Source organism: Neodiprion fabricii, chromosome 4 (genome assembly GCF_021155785.1).
Source record: "Neodiprion fabricii isolate iyNeoFabr1 chromosome 4, iyNeoFabr1.1, whole genome shotgun sequence".
Classification (NCBI taxonomy): Eukaryota; Metazoa; Arthropoda; class Insecta; order Hymenoptera; family Diprionidae; genus Neodiprion; species Neodiprion fabricii.
Window position 1 is genome coordinate 9059966 of NC_060242.1, and position 20562 is coordinate 9080527.

Genomic DNA, 20562 nt, shown 5'->3' on the forward strand with positions numbered 1-20562 from the left:
AGATGCCTGTTATGCATACTCATTCAAGCGTAGTGTTAAAAATGATAACAATATTGCTCAGGGTCCTGATACATTCATTCTAAAAGGTTAATACCAGCGACGTCCCGATATTTATTTATTGGCTCTAAAAGCGTACAGAGCCGAGGATCAGCCAAAAACCCCTTGGTGATGGTCGTCTTTCCACAACTGATATTTCTTTCGACGATTATCATCAGCGGTCGCGACTCATCCAATTTTGATCCAAAAGGAAGCTTCTTTTCCCAATTGACGACGAACTGAAAGGTACGCCGTGCTCATCATATCAGTCAAAATTGACTGCCAGGATTCTAACTTCGTTGGAAGTTCCGGGCATTGATGAGTCTGCACAAGGTTGATGCTTTTCTTCGAAGGGTGCAGGCGGTCTAAATATACTACTTTTGCCTTGGAGTGAGTGATTTTCTGGATTCTGTGAACGACACCGTTTATCCGGTTAACCACAAAATATGGGCCTTCCCAGTTGATTTGCAATTTCGGAGATCGCCGTTTCTGTTTTCGCAGTTGAGAAAGCCAAACAGCATCTCCAGGATTGAATTTTAAATCCCTGGCTCGCATATCATAACGTGCTTTCAATTCATCTGAAGCCATAGAAATTCTATTTCTTACAAAATTATGAATTTCTTCTAAATTTGGTTTCAGGTGAAAAACAAAATATGTTTGAGGTTGTATTTGTGTAGGAACAAGGCATTCCTCTAAATCTGAGGGAAGCCGAAGATTTCTTCCAGTAACCATGAAGGCTGACGTTTGTTTCGTTGTCTCGTGAATTGGGGGACCTGTACGAGAGGAGGAAAAAAGGCATCCAGGTGTCCCAGTCCCTCTGATTTTTATCGACGATGTCAGACAAATATTGAAGCATCGCTGATTCAAACGTTCTATCATATCGTCAGATTGAGGATGCAAAGGAGTCATAAGTCTGTCTAACCCCTAAAATCTGCGTAATCTCTTTTATTAAGCTTTAAAATTTCAACCCTGATCTGTATGAAGTTCTATAGGAACTCCGTGCCTAAAAATAAATTATTTAACAAACGCTTGAGCTACGGTAGAGGCTTCTTGATTGGCGAGTGGAACCACTTCAGGCTACTTGGTAGAATAACCGGCGATGACCCATGCATATTTATTTCCTGACTGGCTTACAGGGAGATGGCCGGGGATGTCCATGGCTACCCTCTCAAACGGAGTTCCTACGTTGTAGATTTGAAGAGAGCTCTGATCTTTGTTTTGAGGTCGTTTCTTCGCTGCGCAGACTCGGCATCTTGGACACCAATCTTCTACGTCTGCTCGGCAACGAGGCAAAAGTAAAGTTCTCGGATCCTTCCTAGAATCTTGGAAGGAAAAGTGTCCTCCTGCATGAGAATCGTGAAGAAGAGCGAGAACTTCCGGAACCCGATTTTTCGGAAGCAAAAGTTGCCATCTGATTTCTCGCAAATCCGCAGACTCCCACTTTCGGTATAAAATTTCACCTATCAAATGAATAGAATCCTATTGGGCCCAATAAATCTTCAAAGCTGCTTCAGTTAAGGATACATCTTGCCAGTCCGGGCGAGCTTCTACTTCTTTCCATGACTTGACTAAGGCTATGGTGCCATCCTCTTGCTGCGAAATTTTCCAATTCTCGAGGTTTCCACTGAGAGAAATTTTGCGAATTATACAAGGGAGATCTCTGTATTTTTCAAAGCGAACACATTGCCTGCACTCAGTTGTTTCTTTACAGGGTCGCCAGGAAAGGGCGTCGGCGTTTGCGTGTTGTAAACCTGCTCGATGACGAATATCAAAATCATACTGCCCCAGTCACTCAATCCATCTAGCTACCTGACCTTCGGAGGATTTAAACGAAAGTAACCATCTCAAGGAAGCATGATTAGTTCGAATCAAGAATTTCCTCCGGTACAGATGATGATGAAAATGGACTAAGAGTCCTCGACGGGTAACACAATAATTCCTCTCAGTTTTACTAAGAACTCTACTATAATAGCTAACTACTCTCTCCTGACTTTCCTGTATCTGACAAGGAGAGACTGTCATAACCGGTAACCGGATTTGGACGAGTCTTTTTCCTATTTTAGTACTTCACCAAAAGTGCGACGTGATGAAGTTTCAGCCGAGGCGAATTAGCTGAACGGTTAGTGCGATGGTTCACACGCGGGCGGTCTGGTTTCAAGTCCCGTCAATGTTTATTTTTTTTCCTGTGAATATAAATAAGTTTAATTCAAGCAAAAAATTGTTGTGTAAATTAAAAACACAAGTTTTTTCCTTTACAAATTAAAAAAAACAATCGAAATCCGCATAAAAATCAAAGTCGTTGTGATTATTACTATCATCATTATGTTTACCATTACTACAGTAAAATTTTGTGCGTAAAATGTTAAAATTTTATTTCTGGTAAAGCTGGTCTTCAAACGAGTGTGAACTTTCGCTTTCTGAGGGTTTTATCCCTATTACCGCCTACCTGGCATGGCATAGTTTTTCTTTTAGAGTGTGAACGAACATCAGATTCTACATTAAAAATATCTGTACACATATGATTTGAAAATAATTGCTTACGAGGTAACAGCTGAGCGATCTGGACAGCTGTCGGTCTGTTTTTTTGCGACACACACCGTATCACTTTGTATCTTTCTCTTATAAAGTATCCTTTATTGATGATCAAACATAATCTATTTCAATTATCATCCCGCTTCCTCGCTATAGTTATTCATAAATAATTCGTGGATCCCACGTCAACGAGCCGGTCTGTATCGTTATTTCTCTATACAATATTGAAGAAGGAGGTAAAAGCGTGTTTGCTATTTATTTTTCATGTTCGATTACGGTAGATGAATACGTGAGAGGAATATAGGGCTCTACCGTTTTTATGCATTTTCAAAATTAAGTCTTGTTCACCGACACAATTTCAAATTGTCCGTTTGCTAGCTCAACACCTACCCGTGATATTTCCGGAATATTAAAATATTAGATACATGTGTTCTGGCTACACATATCAATTGAAATATGTATGTATAGCATTGCCAACATTACGTACAGATAACGAAATCGATATTATATTTACGTAAATTTTGGAATGATTTACAGAAAAAAATTGGCAGTTGAATTCTGCACTAAAATCTGAAAATGAAGATCTTCTGCAAAAAATTCAAAGGCACAAAAATTATCCAACCAATCAGGACAAGGTAGAGTACCGTGGATGTCTCCGTAGAGATGTAAGAATCATAGAGATATTAAAATAGTAGCGGCGAGGCATAGGCCCTTCTGTAAGTGGAAATCTCCGCTGCATAGAGACAGAAGAAAGATCAGGCGGCCGTCCCTGTTTCTCTTTTCCGACGCACAGCGGGACAAAATTCAATATTTCCGGACATATATCAATATCTCACTGTAATCAGCGTAAAGTTACTAAGAATTCAGGTTCCAATGATTTTTGGGGTCGCTGAATACGAATCTGAAATCTAAAAAAAAAAAAAAAAAAATGATTGTTGTTCTTTTACCATAATTAAATCATCAGTAAAACTATTTGAATCATTGAATTATAGTAGGATCTTCATTATTATTTTAGTCTGGGCCCTTTGACCGTATCAATCGACATGGCCATTTGCATGAATATTGGAAGAAATAGCCCACCGTGCAAAGGGTGTGGAAGTGACCTTTTTATGATTGAAAAGCCTACTGAAAGTTGTTTAGGTTGCAACGAAGTGAAAGAGGCCCTCAGAAATATTCTTCGAGGCCACGTCCTGTTCCCAAATTTAATTTAAACTTTTAAGTGTAGGTTACCAGTTGTGAAACTTGGTTGCCAATAAAACTGAATTTCTTTTGAGCGTTATTATGTTGAATAGTTGGTTATATTTGTCGGTTGTGAGTTCTGAGTAACTCTAAACTAATTGTTGACTCTTCTTCGTGTGAACGGGAGAAAACTTGAGTGAAAGAGGTTTTTGGGGAAACTCGCAAGTAAACTGTAAGATCGCGAGTGTAGTTTTAATAGTTTGTCCGAAGTGATGGTGTAAGTCGAGGTACAAGTATATGCGTATAGGTATTATTAGGTATGTATGTATAGAAGACGGTTCAAAAGAAGAGAATGCAAGTACGATTGTATTATTATCAAACTAAGATATCATTAAACAATATGAAAGCAATTTTCTGAAACTACTAGCGTTTCTCTCAAACCCGATTCAACGATCAGTATTTACAAGCTCGAATGTCTCGCAATTGACGTGATACGTGCCTCCAACGTGCAAGATTCGAGAGTTAATCACACGTGGCTTGATGATATACGCAGTGTTTGTAGCCTTTATTGATACAAATAATTTGTTCTATTTTTTTACCTAATTAATTACAAAATCGTGTACTTAAGTCGCATGGAATTTATCGTATTCCGTCAGTCTGTAGCACCATATATTAATTATTATGTAAATTACATGTGCTACGCGTGTGCAAGGGTAAATATGCACGAATGCACACTGTATTATACATTAGGGTGCTTCGTTTGATACGACTATTTTCTCTGAATTGAAATGATTAAATGGGAAGAGCGGAATTTTTCTCTGAGGAGGTGAGACTCCTTAACCTTTAGCGAAGTTCAGGATATAACCGAATGTGTCAAAAGGAACATCTACAGATCTAACCTCGAAGGATGTCCCAGGCCTTGGCGAATCTACCTCGGGTTGTTCGCTTCTTTCAAAATGAGCTAAACGGTCTAAATGAACTACTTTCGCTTTGGAACATCATTGATTCGGTTAACCACCAAGTAAGGGCCTTCTCAATTTGTTCGTAGTTTCGAACATCGTCCTTTCTATCACCGAGGTTGAAAGAGCCAGACATCATCTCCGGGATTGAACTTTAAAATCCCTGGCTCGCATATCGTAACGGTAGAAATTCTACTTCTAGCAAAGCTAAGAATTATTACTAATAGTTGTTGTAAAAGAGTGTAAAAGAGAGGTGTAATCTTTGATTTCTTCCTGCAAGCATGGAAGCTGGCGTCTGTTTTGTCTTCTTGTGAATCGCAGACCTGCAGGATAAAAGGAAAAAAAGAATCCAAGAGTCCCAGTCTGTTTGATTCTTTTCTACAAAGGACGACAAATATTGAAGTCCGATTCAGACGTGTAAGGGTGTTGTCCGAGCTTTTCCAACCCTTAAGATTTAAGTAACTTATTTTAACAAACTCGACACAAAAATTCTGGTTACAATATATATATATATATATATATATATATGACTACGATCTTCGTGATCGCAGCGCCGCCGTTTTAGGCCGGGATTTCATGTACATTTCTGAAGCACGCTGTGTCCACTCCTTACTCTAGTCTCCCTGTTCTGAATACTAGCGGTGACAATTTTTGATTTTCAACCCTTGGTGATAAACGATAAAAAAATACCCTTAAAATTTAGGACAGTAAATTCTTTGTCATGGAAAAATGTTCACCGATTTGAGAGCTAATAGGATATGCATGATTCGATTATTGAGCTACATCTACTTGAGCTGACTTACCGATTAGTGTTCTTAATCTACGTTATGTTTTATCTTCGACACCTTACTTAACCTTTTACCACCTGCTCACCATTCGTTGCCAATGAACATGGAAACCAGATTCTTCTCTGGATTTCAATAAATCATCCACCTTACGAGTATACGTAGAAATTGATTGCATGTTCGTTTGTATTTTGTACAAATACCAATAAAATTCCTGTTTCAATTCCAAGGACTATACATATATTATTCACTTATTGTCATACTAACCTCACATTTCAAATAATCAACAGTTTAATTTTAACTGAGAATCGAATATGGTGTGCTTAATATTTTCACGGTTCCTCGGTAAAACTTTTCCCGAGCTCGTTGGCTTATATTTAAACATACGTCAACTAATATTTGAATATTTTTGTTCCTTCAAAAGTTATATACGAGTCGACTGCTGAAGTGTGTGAATTTTGGGAACTTATATCTCGACGACCATACATTCAATTCGATTAGAGTTTGTTCCATTCTGACTGATTATTTCGTGCGGAGGCTTGTATATAGGCAAAAAACATAACACAATTTGCGGCAGTGGTTTTACAATTTTTATTATCATCATTTTTAAAGTGATCGAAAATAGTTTTCGAGCAACATAGAAAAAATTTACGATATGATAAAATGTTTTTTTTCTCGTTACCATTTGTGCTTCTAGCTACTATTTTTGTTATTTCGTTTTTCATTATTTTTATTCTTGTTATAGTTATTGCTGTTTCTTGTCACTCTTTCTGTATATCCTGTTAGCGCTTAAATCGCAGAACATTATACTGTAAGAAAGAATAAATTTTAAGGATGGTTTACTACTGTTTTTCACTAAGGGTTGAAAATCAGAAATTGGCACGACTGGTGTTCAAGAGCTTTTAAATCACGCAACATGCCAGTACTCATCATTTCGAATTTCTTTCTTTTTTTTCTCTTTGCGACTGGACGTGGTTATATCCATAGGGGTTGTTTTAACGACTTCGTTTCCAACGTATATCAAGAGCTCTTAATTAGCTCCCAATTCTCAAATGGTCGAGATAATTGTGTTGTGTCTGTAAAGGGGGTTTACTCCCGAGCGGTAAGAATAAACTGGTTCGGCTTCCGGTTTACGTACTAGGACAACCGGAAGTTAGGATAAGGGTTGAATAACCTTGGGTTTGTCTCAAATATCAATTGTATGTTTATTGCAACGAAGTTGAGATAGCGGTAGAAACGAAGTGTGGTGTCCGAAAGCTACATAAGCAGTCTAGATGTGACATTGTTGAGTGTTAAAATAGGAGTATTTCTAGAGACAAAACGTATGGGTGCATGGAAGGTGTGAGAAGGCAGAAGAAAGGAAATGGAATTAGCTGAGTAAGGGTGATAGTGAGTAGCGTTAGGCTAGGTAGAGATCAGAGGACAGGACGAAGACTATATGTATTATTAATATAAGTGATGTGGGAGAGTTAGCGAGTAGGAAAAATAGGCGTGTGCTGATATGCCGGACGTAACAATTGAAAACAATTTTTTTTTTTAATCAGAGGAGGAGGGTTTGCTTTTCTGTAAACGAGGCCCCCCACTTTACAAGACTATCTCATGACTAAAATAAGCTCAAAAATCGCGATTTGCGACATTGCAGAGCGCACGAATAACTTTTTAAACTATGGTTTTTCCAAATTTTTTTGAGCATATAGGGGGGGGGGGGGCAGCTTTACGGAGATTTTTCACCGTAAAAAATAATTCAAAAATTCTCTCTGTAAACAGATGTTAACGAGATGAGTGGACAAAATCAATTAACGCGTAGTTGTACGTGTTCATACGCCGAATACGGCGAAGCGTGATAGAGACAGATCAGAGGGATTGCGATTTCATGGTCATTCGTCAAGACTCTGCCTGTGTATCAACATTTTATATTAAATAGTGATCTGTCTCATTTAGTTGAAGAAATCGAAGGATTCGATTGAATTCGAATCTGCAGTAAGTATTTTGATCGCAATGCTTTCTTGTCAACCGATCGACTGAAAAATTACGCGATTCCGATTCCGTTCAAAGCACACGTCCGTCTGCGAGTAACGGCACGAAATCTGCTGTTGTCTTCCGCGCAACACAGTGGGCACGTCGAACCAGGTCTAACCTTCTGGACATAAAAGACCGGGATCACGAAATCGCTCAGCTTCGCAAAAGGAATGGAACGTTGCAAGCCAAGTTCATCACAACCAAAGTTAAGCTTCGGCGTTGCGAAGATAAGTTGAAGGAAGGCTAACTTACCGATAATAATTTTATTATCGCGATAAAACGAAGGCTCGAAAGTTTCGTGCTGATCTTTGTACTGATACAGTTGTTTCACGTATCAGGCGAGTTCTATTCCGGTGAGGAGGAGAAGCTGACAACGATCATGTACTACACTTCGCCAAGCTTATACTTGTGAAAAATAGCACAATCGAGTCAGATTTATTTTGCTATCGATTTGTACCACAAGAGGTTGGTTCGATGAAATTCAACTTTGGCCCGGACTGTCCCCTGCGATCTTCCAAATCTTGTGTGAGAAAGTAGCGTCCATGGACCCGGTTGAACGTAAGTGCGTAAATCTTTTCGAGGAATAAAGAAAACGACCAGAAGCAGTCACCTTTTCACACGTACTCAAACAAATTTTCATATACTGAATCAATGTAAAATGAAAATGAAAAATGGTGATGTAACATAGTTGATATAACATATAGCCTTACGAAAGTTTCTTTTTGTATTCATTAGTTACACATAATAATAAGGATAAAATACACTGTTATTATATTCTACGCAACCTTTAATCTCAATATGGAAAAGTGAGCTTAGTTTGATTCATACTTAAATTATGTAATAATAATAATAATTCGTCATTGCTTTATTTAACGTACTTGTAAAACTATCGAATAATGATGTTTAAGTAGAAGAATCGATTCACTGGTCACAAAAATTCATTTTGATATACTTCACAGGTAAACAAATATGTAGTATCCTTTGATCTCAGAAGCAGCGTTTGACCTTACCTCTCCATAGTGAGACCTTGCTGCGCAACTTGTTAAACGTATGGTTTTTTTTACATACAATTAGTTTTATTATTATCATTTACCATCATAAAAACGTACGTACTTGTTCCAATAATAATAACAATTATGCATTTTTATTTTATATCACAAGGTATGATATATAAATGAAAAAAGTGTACCTTTTCTATATTACTATTAAGTCACCTTACATAAGGAGAAGAAAATAATTGAAAAAATGGAAGAAAAAAATAATAAATAAAATTGACCATTCTATGGAATTTTCCAACCTATAATCATATTTATGTACCACTTTGTCTCGTTTTTTTTTCATCGTCAATCCCGTTATTACCATATGTATTATATTGATTATGATATGAATATAAAACCAAAATACTGATTACAAAAGCTCGTATCATAATAATAGACAGTATATATATATATACTGTGACGGGACGCCTCATCGGCGTGCCGACACCTGACGGTCAACCCAAACCGCAAATAAACAACAACACAATTTTCAAAGAGAGTCTCTGCGTACACTCGGTGACCCCACCACGTACCAAGAGACCAATCAAAGCACGCGATTTACCATGCCCCCTCTTCAAGGGACGCTTCCAATCGCATTCGTCAAATTTGCAAAACCATACGCGACAACGGGTATAAAAGTCGAGCACAAAGGTGCCTCGACATCTACCTGTCTCTCTATCGTCACAAGAACACAGAATAGATCAGTTATTCCGAATCCGGACACGTTTCCGCATCACCACTTCTCAACGAGGAACTTGCAGCCAACCAGAGTTACCGACCACTAGGAAGGAACGCGTTGCTCCAAGCAACCTCGAATACCAATCTCGACTGAAGGAGGTTATCCAACGTAGATAACACATTCCATCTTTCAATTAAGTCTTCAGGTATTAGGGAGCCGTGTGTCAGTGAACCCCAGCATTACGTCTGACGTTGAAACTTAGATACGGTGTTCGTCGCAGAATCCCCAAACCCTTAGGTAGGGCCCCTGAACCTGCAAAGAGCTACCTGCATTGCGCCAGGCCGTCTTGATGCAGGAAAAGGTATAATTGCCATCCTTCGGATAACCACGCTTTCACGTATTCTATATCCCGCCTCACCTTTCGTGAGACGAGATATTATAACCACGAAATAATAACTCATAAACGACAATTTTCAATCGACCGAATTTATTAAATATCTACTCGTGTGAACTGAGCACACGAGTTCGACAGATCGAAGTAGCGCCCTGTTACCACGCGTGGTGAAAAAACTCCACCCTCCTTTGACAGGTTGTGGCAGTCAATCAACGCGGTATTGCTACTGTGGGAAGACCTGAAGAAGGAAGGAGTTCAGTTTCTGATTGCGTCCCGATTGAATCAAGATCCGCTTGAAATTTCAATCTCCATGATCAGATGCTACGGTGGAACGTACATACAATTAGAATCCTACAGCAAACAATTTTGCCCGCTTTTTCAAAGAAATAACGTTGCAAATTTGATCAAGCCAGTTGAACATGCAAACTGCGCAGGCGATAAGGACGAACCACTTTCAAGCTCCGAAGATCGGAAAGCAGCGAGTTATCGGACTTTGGCAGCGATCGCCGACGAAGCAGCAAGCTTCATCGATCAGCCCGACGCAGATGACGATCTATCGACAGACATCGGAGTGTACCAGCATGACAAGGAGTTGGCACAGGATCCGTATCTTTTCGATATCGATAACGCAACATTGTGAGTCAAGATCAATATATCTCCATTTATCGTAGTCTACCTCCTCTTGCACGTAGCGCAAAGCAGCTGACCGCAATCCCCCTATTGTATATCGCTCGAGATCTATACTTCAATATGTCATCAAAGGGGGAGAAGACGAATGAAGATAAACTACCGCCCGTCTTACCTGTTGATCCGTCATGCCTACTGACCCGTCTCATCCGACCTACTTGCCCAATTAGCGATTGTGCAAATTCAAATGTGACATTTTTAAGAATTATACTCAACAATGGTACTGTCAAGCTGATAGCTCTCTCAAAATTAAGCATGATTGATAAATGTTTGTTTATTAATTCATCGTGAACGAATGTTTTGGGAATATATGACACAATAAGTTTTATATAAATATCAATATGAAGACGACGAATAAAAAATAATACCAATATGATATACAAATCAACGAACTGCCCACATTCAGCTTCTATATTATCCTAAATTATCTAAGAGATTCAGTCGAGATCACGCATGATTACTAAATTTTCGTTTTCTCAATCGCCGTGAGGGAATGTTTCGGAAATATAAGACATTAAATTTCATATAAATATCAATATGAAGACGAAGAATAAAAAATAATACCAATATGATATACAAATCAACGAGATGCGCACATTCAGCTTCTATATTATCCTAAATTATATAAGAGATTCGGTCGAGAACAATTAAATGTCATTGATAGAAGCATTGTCAGAACTTTCATAACTTTCAACAATATCCTACAATTTTTGATTCCATACTCGTGAAATGAAAGCGGTTGAATACATGCCAACCAGCAAGTTTACTAATCAAGAGACAAATTCACGATCAATATTCGCAAAGACGTGAAAAAATTACATATTTAGTAATAGCCGATATTTTTGTTGACTTATTTCTTTCTGCAATTAACATACGAAACCGTAAATATGTAGCACAGAGACTGTGTTCTTTACATTTGGAACACGTGATTCGAAATTTTTCTAATGTTCCTCGATCTCGAAACATTTTGAAACGTGAAGCAAGCATAATTAATAAATAATGCATATCGATATAGTAATTTTATCCTCTTCTCCGCCAACCGTGCACATTCTATTTCTCCCATGACAGTAAACTATGTTGGATTACGAAAATTGTGCAATCATTTGATTGTATAACGATTCATTCGTTGCGTGGAACAGCAATGGACTGGAATAGTTTTTGATGCTGGAAGGACTCATGCATAGAGCATAAGAAAGAATCGCGAAAACATGGCGCATCAATCGGCCTTCAACGTTAGCGGTCTTGTAAAATAAAAAACGATTATTTCAAAGACTGCGAGCTAGATTTCCAGGACCTCCTTAATCATCGTACCTGTAATTAAATGCAATTCTCGATGTTGACAATATCTTAAACGTAGACTTAGAACACACTTGGAGGCGACTTGATTATTCATCAGTAGTAAATCGGAAGTGAAAAATGTCACAATCTATCAACGACTTGACAAATCATTGGATTTGGTATTACTCACAAATCTAGTTTTGTGACAAAAATTTTGTTTCATTTCAATTTTTTTCAACGCAAGTTCACAATATCGGTAAGAAAAGTTATACGTGAGGTTTTTGAGTGTTGAAATAAAATTGATCGTGTCGAACGTTGGAATAAGAATGAATCTGAGGTAAAGAGTAGAAAGTGCGCAATCGATATTTAAGGTCGTACGCCAACCACGGAGAAACAGAGCGGAAACTCTTTTTCGCACCATCACAGAGGTAGTTTCAGGCGTGTTTTTTTTATGACATGGTATCCCCTATAGGCGCGGAATAACAACATGTAATGAAAGTCCGGTTGGAAAAGTAACTTACTTTTTCAGCTAACTTTGAGTTACCTGCCTTTAAAAACGAACCGCGACATAGCTGCTTTTTCGACCGGACTCTGATACATGGTTATTCCGCGCAGGTATCGGTATCTTTTCCGTAGGCGTGAACATATCATATTTTCGGATTAAATTCCGAAAATATCGATTTTTGGAAAAAAAGATGGAAACCGAAGAATTTCATGAATGTTCAGAATTTGATTCTCAACAAGTTTATTGCTTTTCATTTATGCCATTAAGTTGAAAATAAACGAGATAATGGAAATATTTCGAATTTATCGCTTTTTTCAGGTTTAATTCCAAAAATCTTGATCCTAGAAGAAAAAGGGTAAGAACTAAACTTGTAGAGAATCAAAATTTATACAACTTTTATCCTTACGGTTTTTCTGTAAAATCAAAACCGGCCGAGTTATTCAAGGAAAAACCATTTCAACTTAAAAAACCATTTTTCGAATATACGCATAAGCATGATTTGGTCGCCATTTTGAATTTATACTCCCAGTGACCCCCCCGAGACAGCTGTGAAAAAAAATTCACTAAATAATTATTCACGGGTAGAGTCGATTTTTTGGATATAATGACTGGACTAACGCCTCGAAATCGTTAATGCTCGAAACGTTACCTCGAAAAACGAAAGAAGAAACGAAATCGTTACCTCGGGAACATGATCGGTAGCTCGGTAGCTCAGTACCGCGGACGGGGGAGGGGGGGGGGGGGGTAATTTTGGAGAGAGACACTCGAAAAACACACTCTATTTAACAAAAGAAGTAAAATAAAATATTATATTTCAAAACAGCGGTGATACAAAAACAAAAAAAAAAAAAAGAATAATTCAAAATTAGTTCTTCGCGATCCTACAAAAAAGGAGACAGAAAATTACACGTAACCTACGCTATTACTTACTCTACTGCGCTCGTGACTCGCTAAGTAAAATCATACGCCACTCTCAATTCGAAACTTCGAAATTTTTCCGCTATAGCAATAAAATGGCTCTATTTTATCACGCGCAACTCAGGCTACGGTCACCAAGAAAAAGATTCGGCCAAAGAATGTTGAGTACTTTTCTACGACGCAAATCCAAAATGGATATCCGTTATTCGACAAGCCTGTTCGCAATTATTCTCGAAATTCAATCGCGAGGATATAAGGAGCGCTAACCTTCTACAACCTCGCAACACACTCTCCATCCCCCTCGCGACTTTTAGGCGGCTCCATTACTTCCCGAAACTCCCAAAACGTAACAATTTAGCACGATCGCCAGAACTAGAGTGGTTTCAAAAACCTACGACCTGCCGCAACACGTATCTCGATATGCTATCCTATACGTGATGTCATACCCACAAGAATACACAATAATCGACCCGTCATCGATTGCGCAAGTCGACGCGCACCTTTAATAGCATCTCGGTGCAGAACTCAACACTAAATCGCAATTTCGTCCTCCGCGCAGCTCCATGACGCTTGGTGGTGAGCGTGGTGCTTCCAAGAAGGCTAGAGACAGGAGAACGAACTTGGGTGGTGGAGGTAGTCCCACATATGACCGCCGCCTGGCGCGATTTATTATTCGTAGGGTAGGTGCACCAGTGCCACACCAGGAACCAGTAGTGCACCATTTCTAATTTCACATCAAAATATTAACCTTCTGTCGAATTTCCCGCCACTTTTGTTACGTTTGGTAGCACTGCCGTACTTCTACGAATCATGTAGTCATAAATAAAAGCGACAAACACGCCATCTACATCAGTTTACAAAGCAAGATTCGAAACGACAATCATTCACTTCGTTTCGGGCGGCCATATTAGTAAGCGACACGTCGACGGTAAGTTTTTTTAAATCTGTTTAAATCTTTGTTTATATCAATTGTTGTAACCGCTTTTCTGATTATTGGCGTAATATGTTCTGTAAAGCAATAATATTACGTCTTATTTCATCAGAAAATGCTAATTTAAATCGATAGTTGTCATTGGTAAACTAATGGAACACGAATTGAATGATTTTCCAATAATATTCTATTTGGTGTACAACTGGTGATTTAGCTTTTTGATAATTTTTTTATTTTTTCTTTCACATGTAGGTTTACTTAATACTGCAATAAAATATTATAAAAAAAAACGATTACAATATCCACAATGTTCCAGTTATAGACCAGTGGTTTGTTACTGGTAATATCTATACTACGAGTTTGTTCCAGTAATTGACCACCCACATTTTTTTAATAGACAATGCCGCCGAAAAGAACGTTTTTTAACTGTAAGGAGGAAGATGTGTTGAAAGCGATTGACGAAATAAGTAAAGGTGCAAAAATTAGAGAAACATGTCGAAAATACAACATACCCCACACTGCGGTCATAAATAAAATAAAGTTAAAATATCCAGTTCAACGAAAAATGGGACCTCCCACTATACTGACCAAGCAAGAGGAATCTTCGCTCAAAACTTGGATAATAGCAATGGCAAAAAAAGAATTTCCAGTCAATAAAGAAACGGTAGTTGACACTGTTATGAAAATTATAACTGACGAGAATCGACCAAATCCCTTTAAAGAGAATACTCCAGGCAGAAAATGGTTTTCCAGTTTTTTAAAACGACATCCAGATATAGCTGCACGTCATGCGGAATCTATAAACATTTCTAGAAGTCTGGTAACAGAAACTGCTTGGTTTGAGAAAGTGGCATGCAAATTTAAAAGAATACCTAGTCGCTGAAGACGTAGCTATGAAATGAATAAATTCATGCCAAAAATCTAATTCTTTTTAATTTTTTAAGAAGTACTTACATTGTTTTCTTTTCATTTTCATTTATTTTATATTTTTTGATTCATGTCAATTCAGAAATACTTTATTGCAAGTTATGATTATGACACTTGTGTAAGAGATATGAATCTCTTGTTAATTATCTAGTTCTTGAATAAGTAGACAACATTATGAGCCTTATAGCATTTAGTATTACTTGAAACTTGTAGACTGATGAAAAGTTGTGATGATTATTACGTACAAAACATTTTAGTAATTAAAATAAAAATATTCTTTATCAAGAGAAATTATTTTATTCATTGGTTCACTATTGGCTCAACGTCTGGTCTATTGCTGGTACAATCTGGTCGACCTTAGGCATATTGCTACTTTCCACATTGATTGTTAAATAACAAGAAACCTAACAGCTATTAAGAAAATTGGAATAAGCTACATGATTCTATGGTAGACAAGAAGTACGTAATTCTTTTTTTGCATGGATTGTTGTGATAATTGAGTCGCTATATCAAAATTACTTTCAAAATGTCGCTCAATCGGTTTGTTACTGGTACACCCATCCTACATACGCATATTTTTTTTCCTTAAAATGAACGAGATTGATATAGATATCTTGTTTACATTTTCTTCTCTAATATTCAAGTTATAGCCCCGCTTGGGGTTTAATTAAGCTTGGTGGTTTATTCGGTTACGTCACCGCCTGAATTAATTGAAACGCAAGCGATACAAGTATTCCATAATTTGATAAGTAAACCATAAATTTCAATAATGACGGCTGAAAATAGGAAATGGAGATGATACTCTTTGCCTCTAGTCTCCATACATATATCATTCATGATAATTACATCACACTAATATTTATATTAACTACTTTCATTTATAACAATTCCTTACTTGTAACATCAATAATAATATTATTATTAGGTTGGCGCTGCATTGCGCACGCGTTGATTATCCATCCTTCGATCACAACGCCGACCTGGCGGCCACAAAGTGAGATAAATAACCGGCCGTGAAATGAACCACCTTCGTTGCACTACCTTCGTTGCCAGACTTAATGTAAGACCGTGCACAAGCACGACGCGGCCGACGCGGGCTAGAAACAGAATGAATGTAAAGATGCGCAGTATCGGATTGTGTATGTACTCTACGGTTAGCAGTGACGCCCGGCGGCGATCATACATGGGCCCACCTCAAACTTACATTACAATGGGAATTCGGTCTCCTGTTCTCTAGCCTTCTTGGGTGCTCCCTCGTGGCTAGTCGGTCCGTCGCAAGTTCGATGTTCAATTGTTGGCGGGGTAAAGGAGGAACCGCTGCGGTGCGCTGCCCGCCAGCGGGAATCGCGTCCACTTTGGGTTCCCGCAATGCAGGAATCTTCGTTGGCTCCTCTTCCGTAGCCTCGACATCCTTCCTTCGCAATCGTCGCTAGTCCGCCACTCTGCAATTTCCTCGAATTCGTTACCGACTTCCTGCCTGATGCCGTTGTAGCACGAGAAATAAAAAAAAAAAAAAACCTGAAATATCTTTTGCTATTCGCTAGTGTCCTCGCTCGTAGTTTCGGATGCTTGACTCCAGTTCTGGCGCTCTTTTCTGAATACTTCGCTATTCAACCTCGAAAACCCCTCAATTTTGGTGCCGCCCAGGGTTCAAGGAGCCACTTATAACGGGCATCAAAAATGCCACGTTACAATACGTATACCAGGATAATCTTGAAACTTGAAACTAAGTATACAGGGACAATCTCTTGAAACTATACAGTCAATGCGCATGCACTAAATAATTCAATCTCATTGGTCGCTGTAATCCCCCCGCGGCGATGTTTTCGTCTGCTGAGCAGGGCGACAACGTACACAAAATGAAAGAAAAGCTGCTAATCCCTCGCGCGTATAGCCGTGGATTGAGGTTATGTTGCTGTTTATTTTTACGTAGCGTGAATTGTCCAAGAAGAATACTATCGTTAAGCAATACCGTGGTCGATATCGGAAGATATTCAACCGATGCAATAAATAATTTAACGGAAAAGCAAATATCAAATGATACCGAAATTTGGTGTTATTTATTCAAAGAAGAAATCTGAAATTCAATGTGAAACGTCATTAACAAGTGGGAGCTGGACAAAAAGAGGTAGGTAAGGAAAAATAATGTTTATTGTCAACGGATTCTTTATTTACATAATATTAGAAATAAATGAATGGTTGAGACTCAGTAGAAGGTATTTTCAGAGTAGATTCGTTACGGTGCAGTGCTCCAGAAGTCAGTAATTAGTGCCGATGAACATGAAATAAATAAAAAAAAATGAGTAACAAGGAATAAAAAAATTATTCATCTTAAATACGAAGCTTAGGAGGACAAAGAGTAGCAATTAACAGCAAACGTACCCGACGCAATACTCACAAAAACCCTCACCGACATCATTGATTAGTCGACAAAGTTTGTACAGCTCCATTGAACAACAATCAATGTTCCGTTAACAAAGAGGGTTCTCCAGATATCCAAGAATAAAAAGAGAAAAAGAACAGTTAATATTACAGTGTAAGTCATGATATTAAAGAAAAATTAGAAAACAAAACAATAACTTACAAGACGATCGTCTCAAAACTCTGGGAGACCAATCTTCACTCGCCTGATCACCCCTTGTCTGGACATTGGTTGCCTTTCAAAAAATGCTCAAAATGCCCTCCAGCAGCTGCAGCGCAGTAACCGAGCCGGTCATAAAAGGCATTTGTCTTGTTGGATATGATATCCGGAGACAGGTTCTGCAGGATGTTCAAGATCCTAGCTTGCAGTGTGGCACGGTCTACAATCCTACCTTGGGCATACAGGACATTTTTCAAATGGCCCCACAAGGCATAGTCCAAGGGAGCGAGATCAAATGAATGGGCTGACCACTCGACCTCCGGGCTTGCCCTACCAATCCAGCGTCTAGAGAATTGTTGGTCGAGGTAATCACGCACCGCACGTGTGAAGTGTGCTGGGGGCTCCATCCTGCTGAATCCAAACAGGTTCGCCCTAAACACCGAAAATGATACGTTACTTGTAGTAACCATAAAATTATTCATTTTAAAATCATACGCACTCTGCTAATAATAACGCCAGCTCTACATGATAAAATACACTCACGATTTCTTCTTCAATCAGCCTAAGAGCCGGTACGATCCTCTCTCTCAGCAACCAGAGGTACTTCTCACCGTTGAGGTTTCCATCAATAAAAAATGGCCCAATGAGCCGATTGCCAATCGCGCCAAGCCAGACGTTGAGCTTCAACGGGTACTGTGTGCCCGCCTGAATGAACAGACGAGGGTTGTTTCGACACCAGGCTCTGGTGTTCTGCCTGTTCGGTTTCCCGACAAGTATCACCGTACTTTCATCGGAGAAACAAATGCGACTCAACAAGCCCTCGTCTGCGTTCAGACGTTTCATCATCTCTTGGCTGAAGCGAAAACGTCTATCGTTATCACCAGCCAAGAGTTCTTGATGGACTTGAAACTTGTACGATCTGTACTTTGCTTCACGCAATACTCTTCTGACTGACGCGTTGGATATTTCTAAATCCTAGGCGTTGCAGCTGATCGGCTTGAATGGATCCTCTTCGACGGCCAACCAGATAGCCAGCTTGGTATCCCAGCTTGGCTGACGGTTTGACTGAGATTTTTCTGGCCCTCTCGTTGACACTTCCCGATTCTTCAAATTTGAGGACCAGCTTCCTTATGGTCGCTAACACTGGTGTCGATCGATCCGAGTGTACGACGGCGAAATGGTCCCGATTTTCCCGGTAAGACAGGCCTCGGTAGTGATGTTTCACCAATTCTACTGTTTCCTGCACAGAAAACTTGCAATTAGGCATTTTTGACTTGATAAACCTGATAAAAAAATTCACAAAAGGATCGAGGTAATTTTTAGAAACGTGGTTGAAGATGCGAGATCTTTTTGCAAAGTGGTCAATTCACGCGGGCAGGGTTGTTTTATATTCGCGGGTGGGAAAGTTACGAAACTCTAAAGACAGATGATTGTATTGGCTGATACCAGTCGCGATCGTTGCCCTCATCCAATCGAATTCTGAATCGTGGTTTTCGCGCCCTCGCAGTGTTACCGGTATGTACAGAATGAGGATACGTACGAACTGGTTAAATACCACGTGGTGATCTGTCTGAGTTTCAATTTTAGAAATCGATGTCCCTCTTCATCATTGCTTAGGAAAACAAGGAAATAGTTACGCGATGTGATCGGCGATGTTTATTCACCTCATATTCAGCGATTCAGGTGAACGAATCTTAGTAACCTCGCGATCATACCGTGACATTCGCGATCATACCGTGACATTCGCGATCATATTGTGACATTCGCGATCATACCGTGACATTCGCGATCATACCGTGACATTCGCCATATTGTGAATTTGCAATTCGAAGGATTTTGTTGATTTCGGGAAAATATGGACTATGAAAAAAATCTACAGTAAAAATTCAACAAATGGTATTCACAAAAGCAATACGTCAAACAATATCTAACGATCCGTAATTTGTGATTGTGATTTTCGAGCATTGAGCCAGGTGACGTCTGGTGGCAATGCGTCTCAACGATTTATGTTTTGTGCATTTTATTGGAAATTAGTTGTATCCAAAAATACCAAAAGATCCTGTCTGATAATAATAGCTACTAATATTTTCAGGTACAAAATAATTCACTGTCAAAGCGGGACTAAATTTGTCAGGCATGGAAGCATGTAGGTAAATTTCTAATTACGTGATATTCGACTATTACAATATTTTAACATGGATCCAATGATCGGCCAAAACAAGGATAACGTGTGTTGAATGTTTTAATAATAACATTTGCAAATCAGAGCCATACTCCCGACTGTTTTCTGTTCTTGTTTTGACGACGCTTCCGAACAGAGGAGAAGAACGTGACGATAGCGTCTACTTCTTGCTCTGCTCTCGGCCTGACTTGACGTATATCCAACTTTCTCTGATGCTTATTTTGGTGTTTTGTCCCGTAACAACTACCATTGTTTGCGGTTTTTTCCGTTCGGTTTTCCTATACGGATACTGAATCTGTATCATGGAAGTCAGCTATCGTTCCCACTCGACTCCCCGAGTTATTGTCTTGAATATTATCTATGTAATTATTCCATTAAAATATGACGCCACCGGTCAAAGCCGCTATTGTCGGCCTCTCGACCTGTTGCATCTTCGCTCGGGTTTTCGTGTATCACTACTCTAAATTAAGAATATCCTTAATTTCCATTATTATTCTGGTGTGTGATATTTTTTTTTTTTTTCAAATCTTATCATAATCATTCCATCTTATCGTATATCACCTATATCACCCCCTGTGTGTGTGCGTGGATGCGTGTTGATATGAGAAGCGTCTTTCCGCATTTCGCCCATATCGGAAATACGCGGATACTATCAACAATATGCAGGTTTTGATGGATATAATCGAATACTATAATATATTTGGACGGGGCCCGACTGCGGATAAGATTGTTGAATTATAAATCGTTTACGTTAAAATTTTGCCTAACAATGTGTAGCTCCCGTTGACGGAAATTATTATTCGCTATTTGTCCAAAGTGTTATCATTCGCCTAATATCGGTGCATGCAAAGCATTTTTTTCGTTTTATGTAGTAGTTTTCTTGAACATTGTTCAATTAAATTTAACTCAGTTCGAACTGGTTTATTTATTTTG

General features: G+C 38.8%; 1 protein-coding gene across 1 annotated transcript; it reads right to left on the reverse strand.

Annotated features, from left to right (window-relative positions):
- Nucleotides 1–17464: 17464 nt before the first annotated feature.
- Nucleotides 17465–18726, reverse strand: LOC124179605. Its single transcript, XM_046564178.1, has 2 exons — nucleotides 17991–18726; nucleotides 17465–17879 (listed from the first exon to the last, which is right to left on the reverse strand). Exons 1-2 carry the CDS (start codon nucleotides 18291–18293, stop codon nucleotides 17817–17819), a joined length of 366 nt encoding a protein of 121 aa, XP_046420134.1. The 5' UTR covers nucleotides 18294–18726; the 3' UTR covers nucleotides 17465–17816.
- Nucleotides 18727–20562: the final 1836 nt, after the last annotated feature.

What these genes read in the sequence shown, in the direction of transcription:
- LOC124179605 (XM_046564178.1), bottom strand. Translation starts at nt 18,293, where the DNA reads ATGATGAAACGTCTGAACGCAGACGAGGGCTTGTTGAGTCGCATTTGT. An exon ending in GGCTGATTGAAGAAGAAATC is followed by an intron (nt 17,880 to 17,990) that starts GTGAGTGTATTT and finishes TTCGGTGTTTAG; the next exon opens with GGCGAACCTGTTTGGATTCA.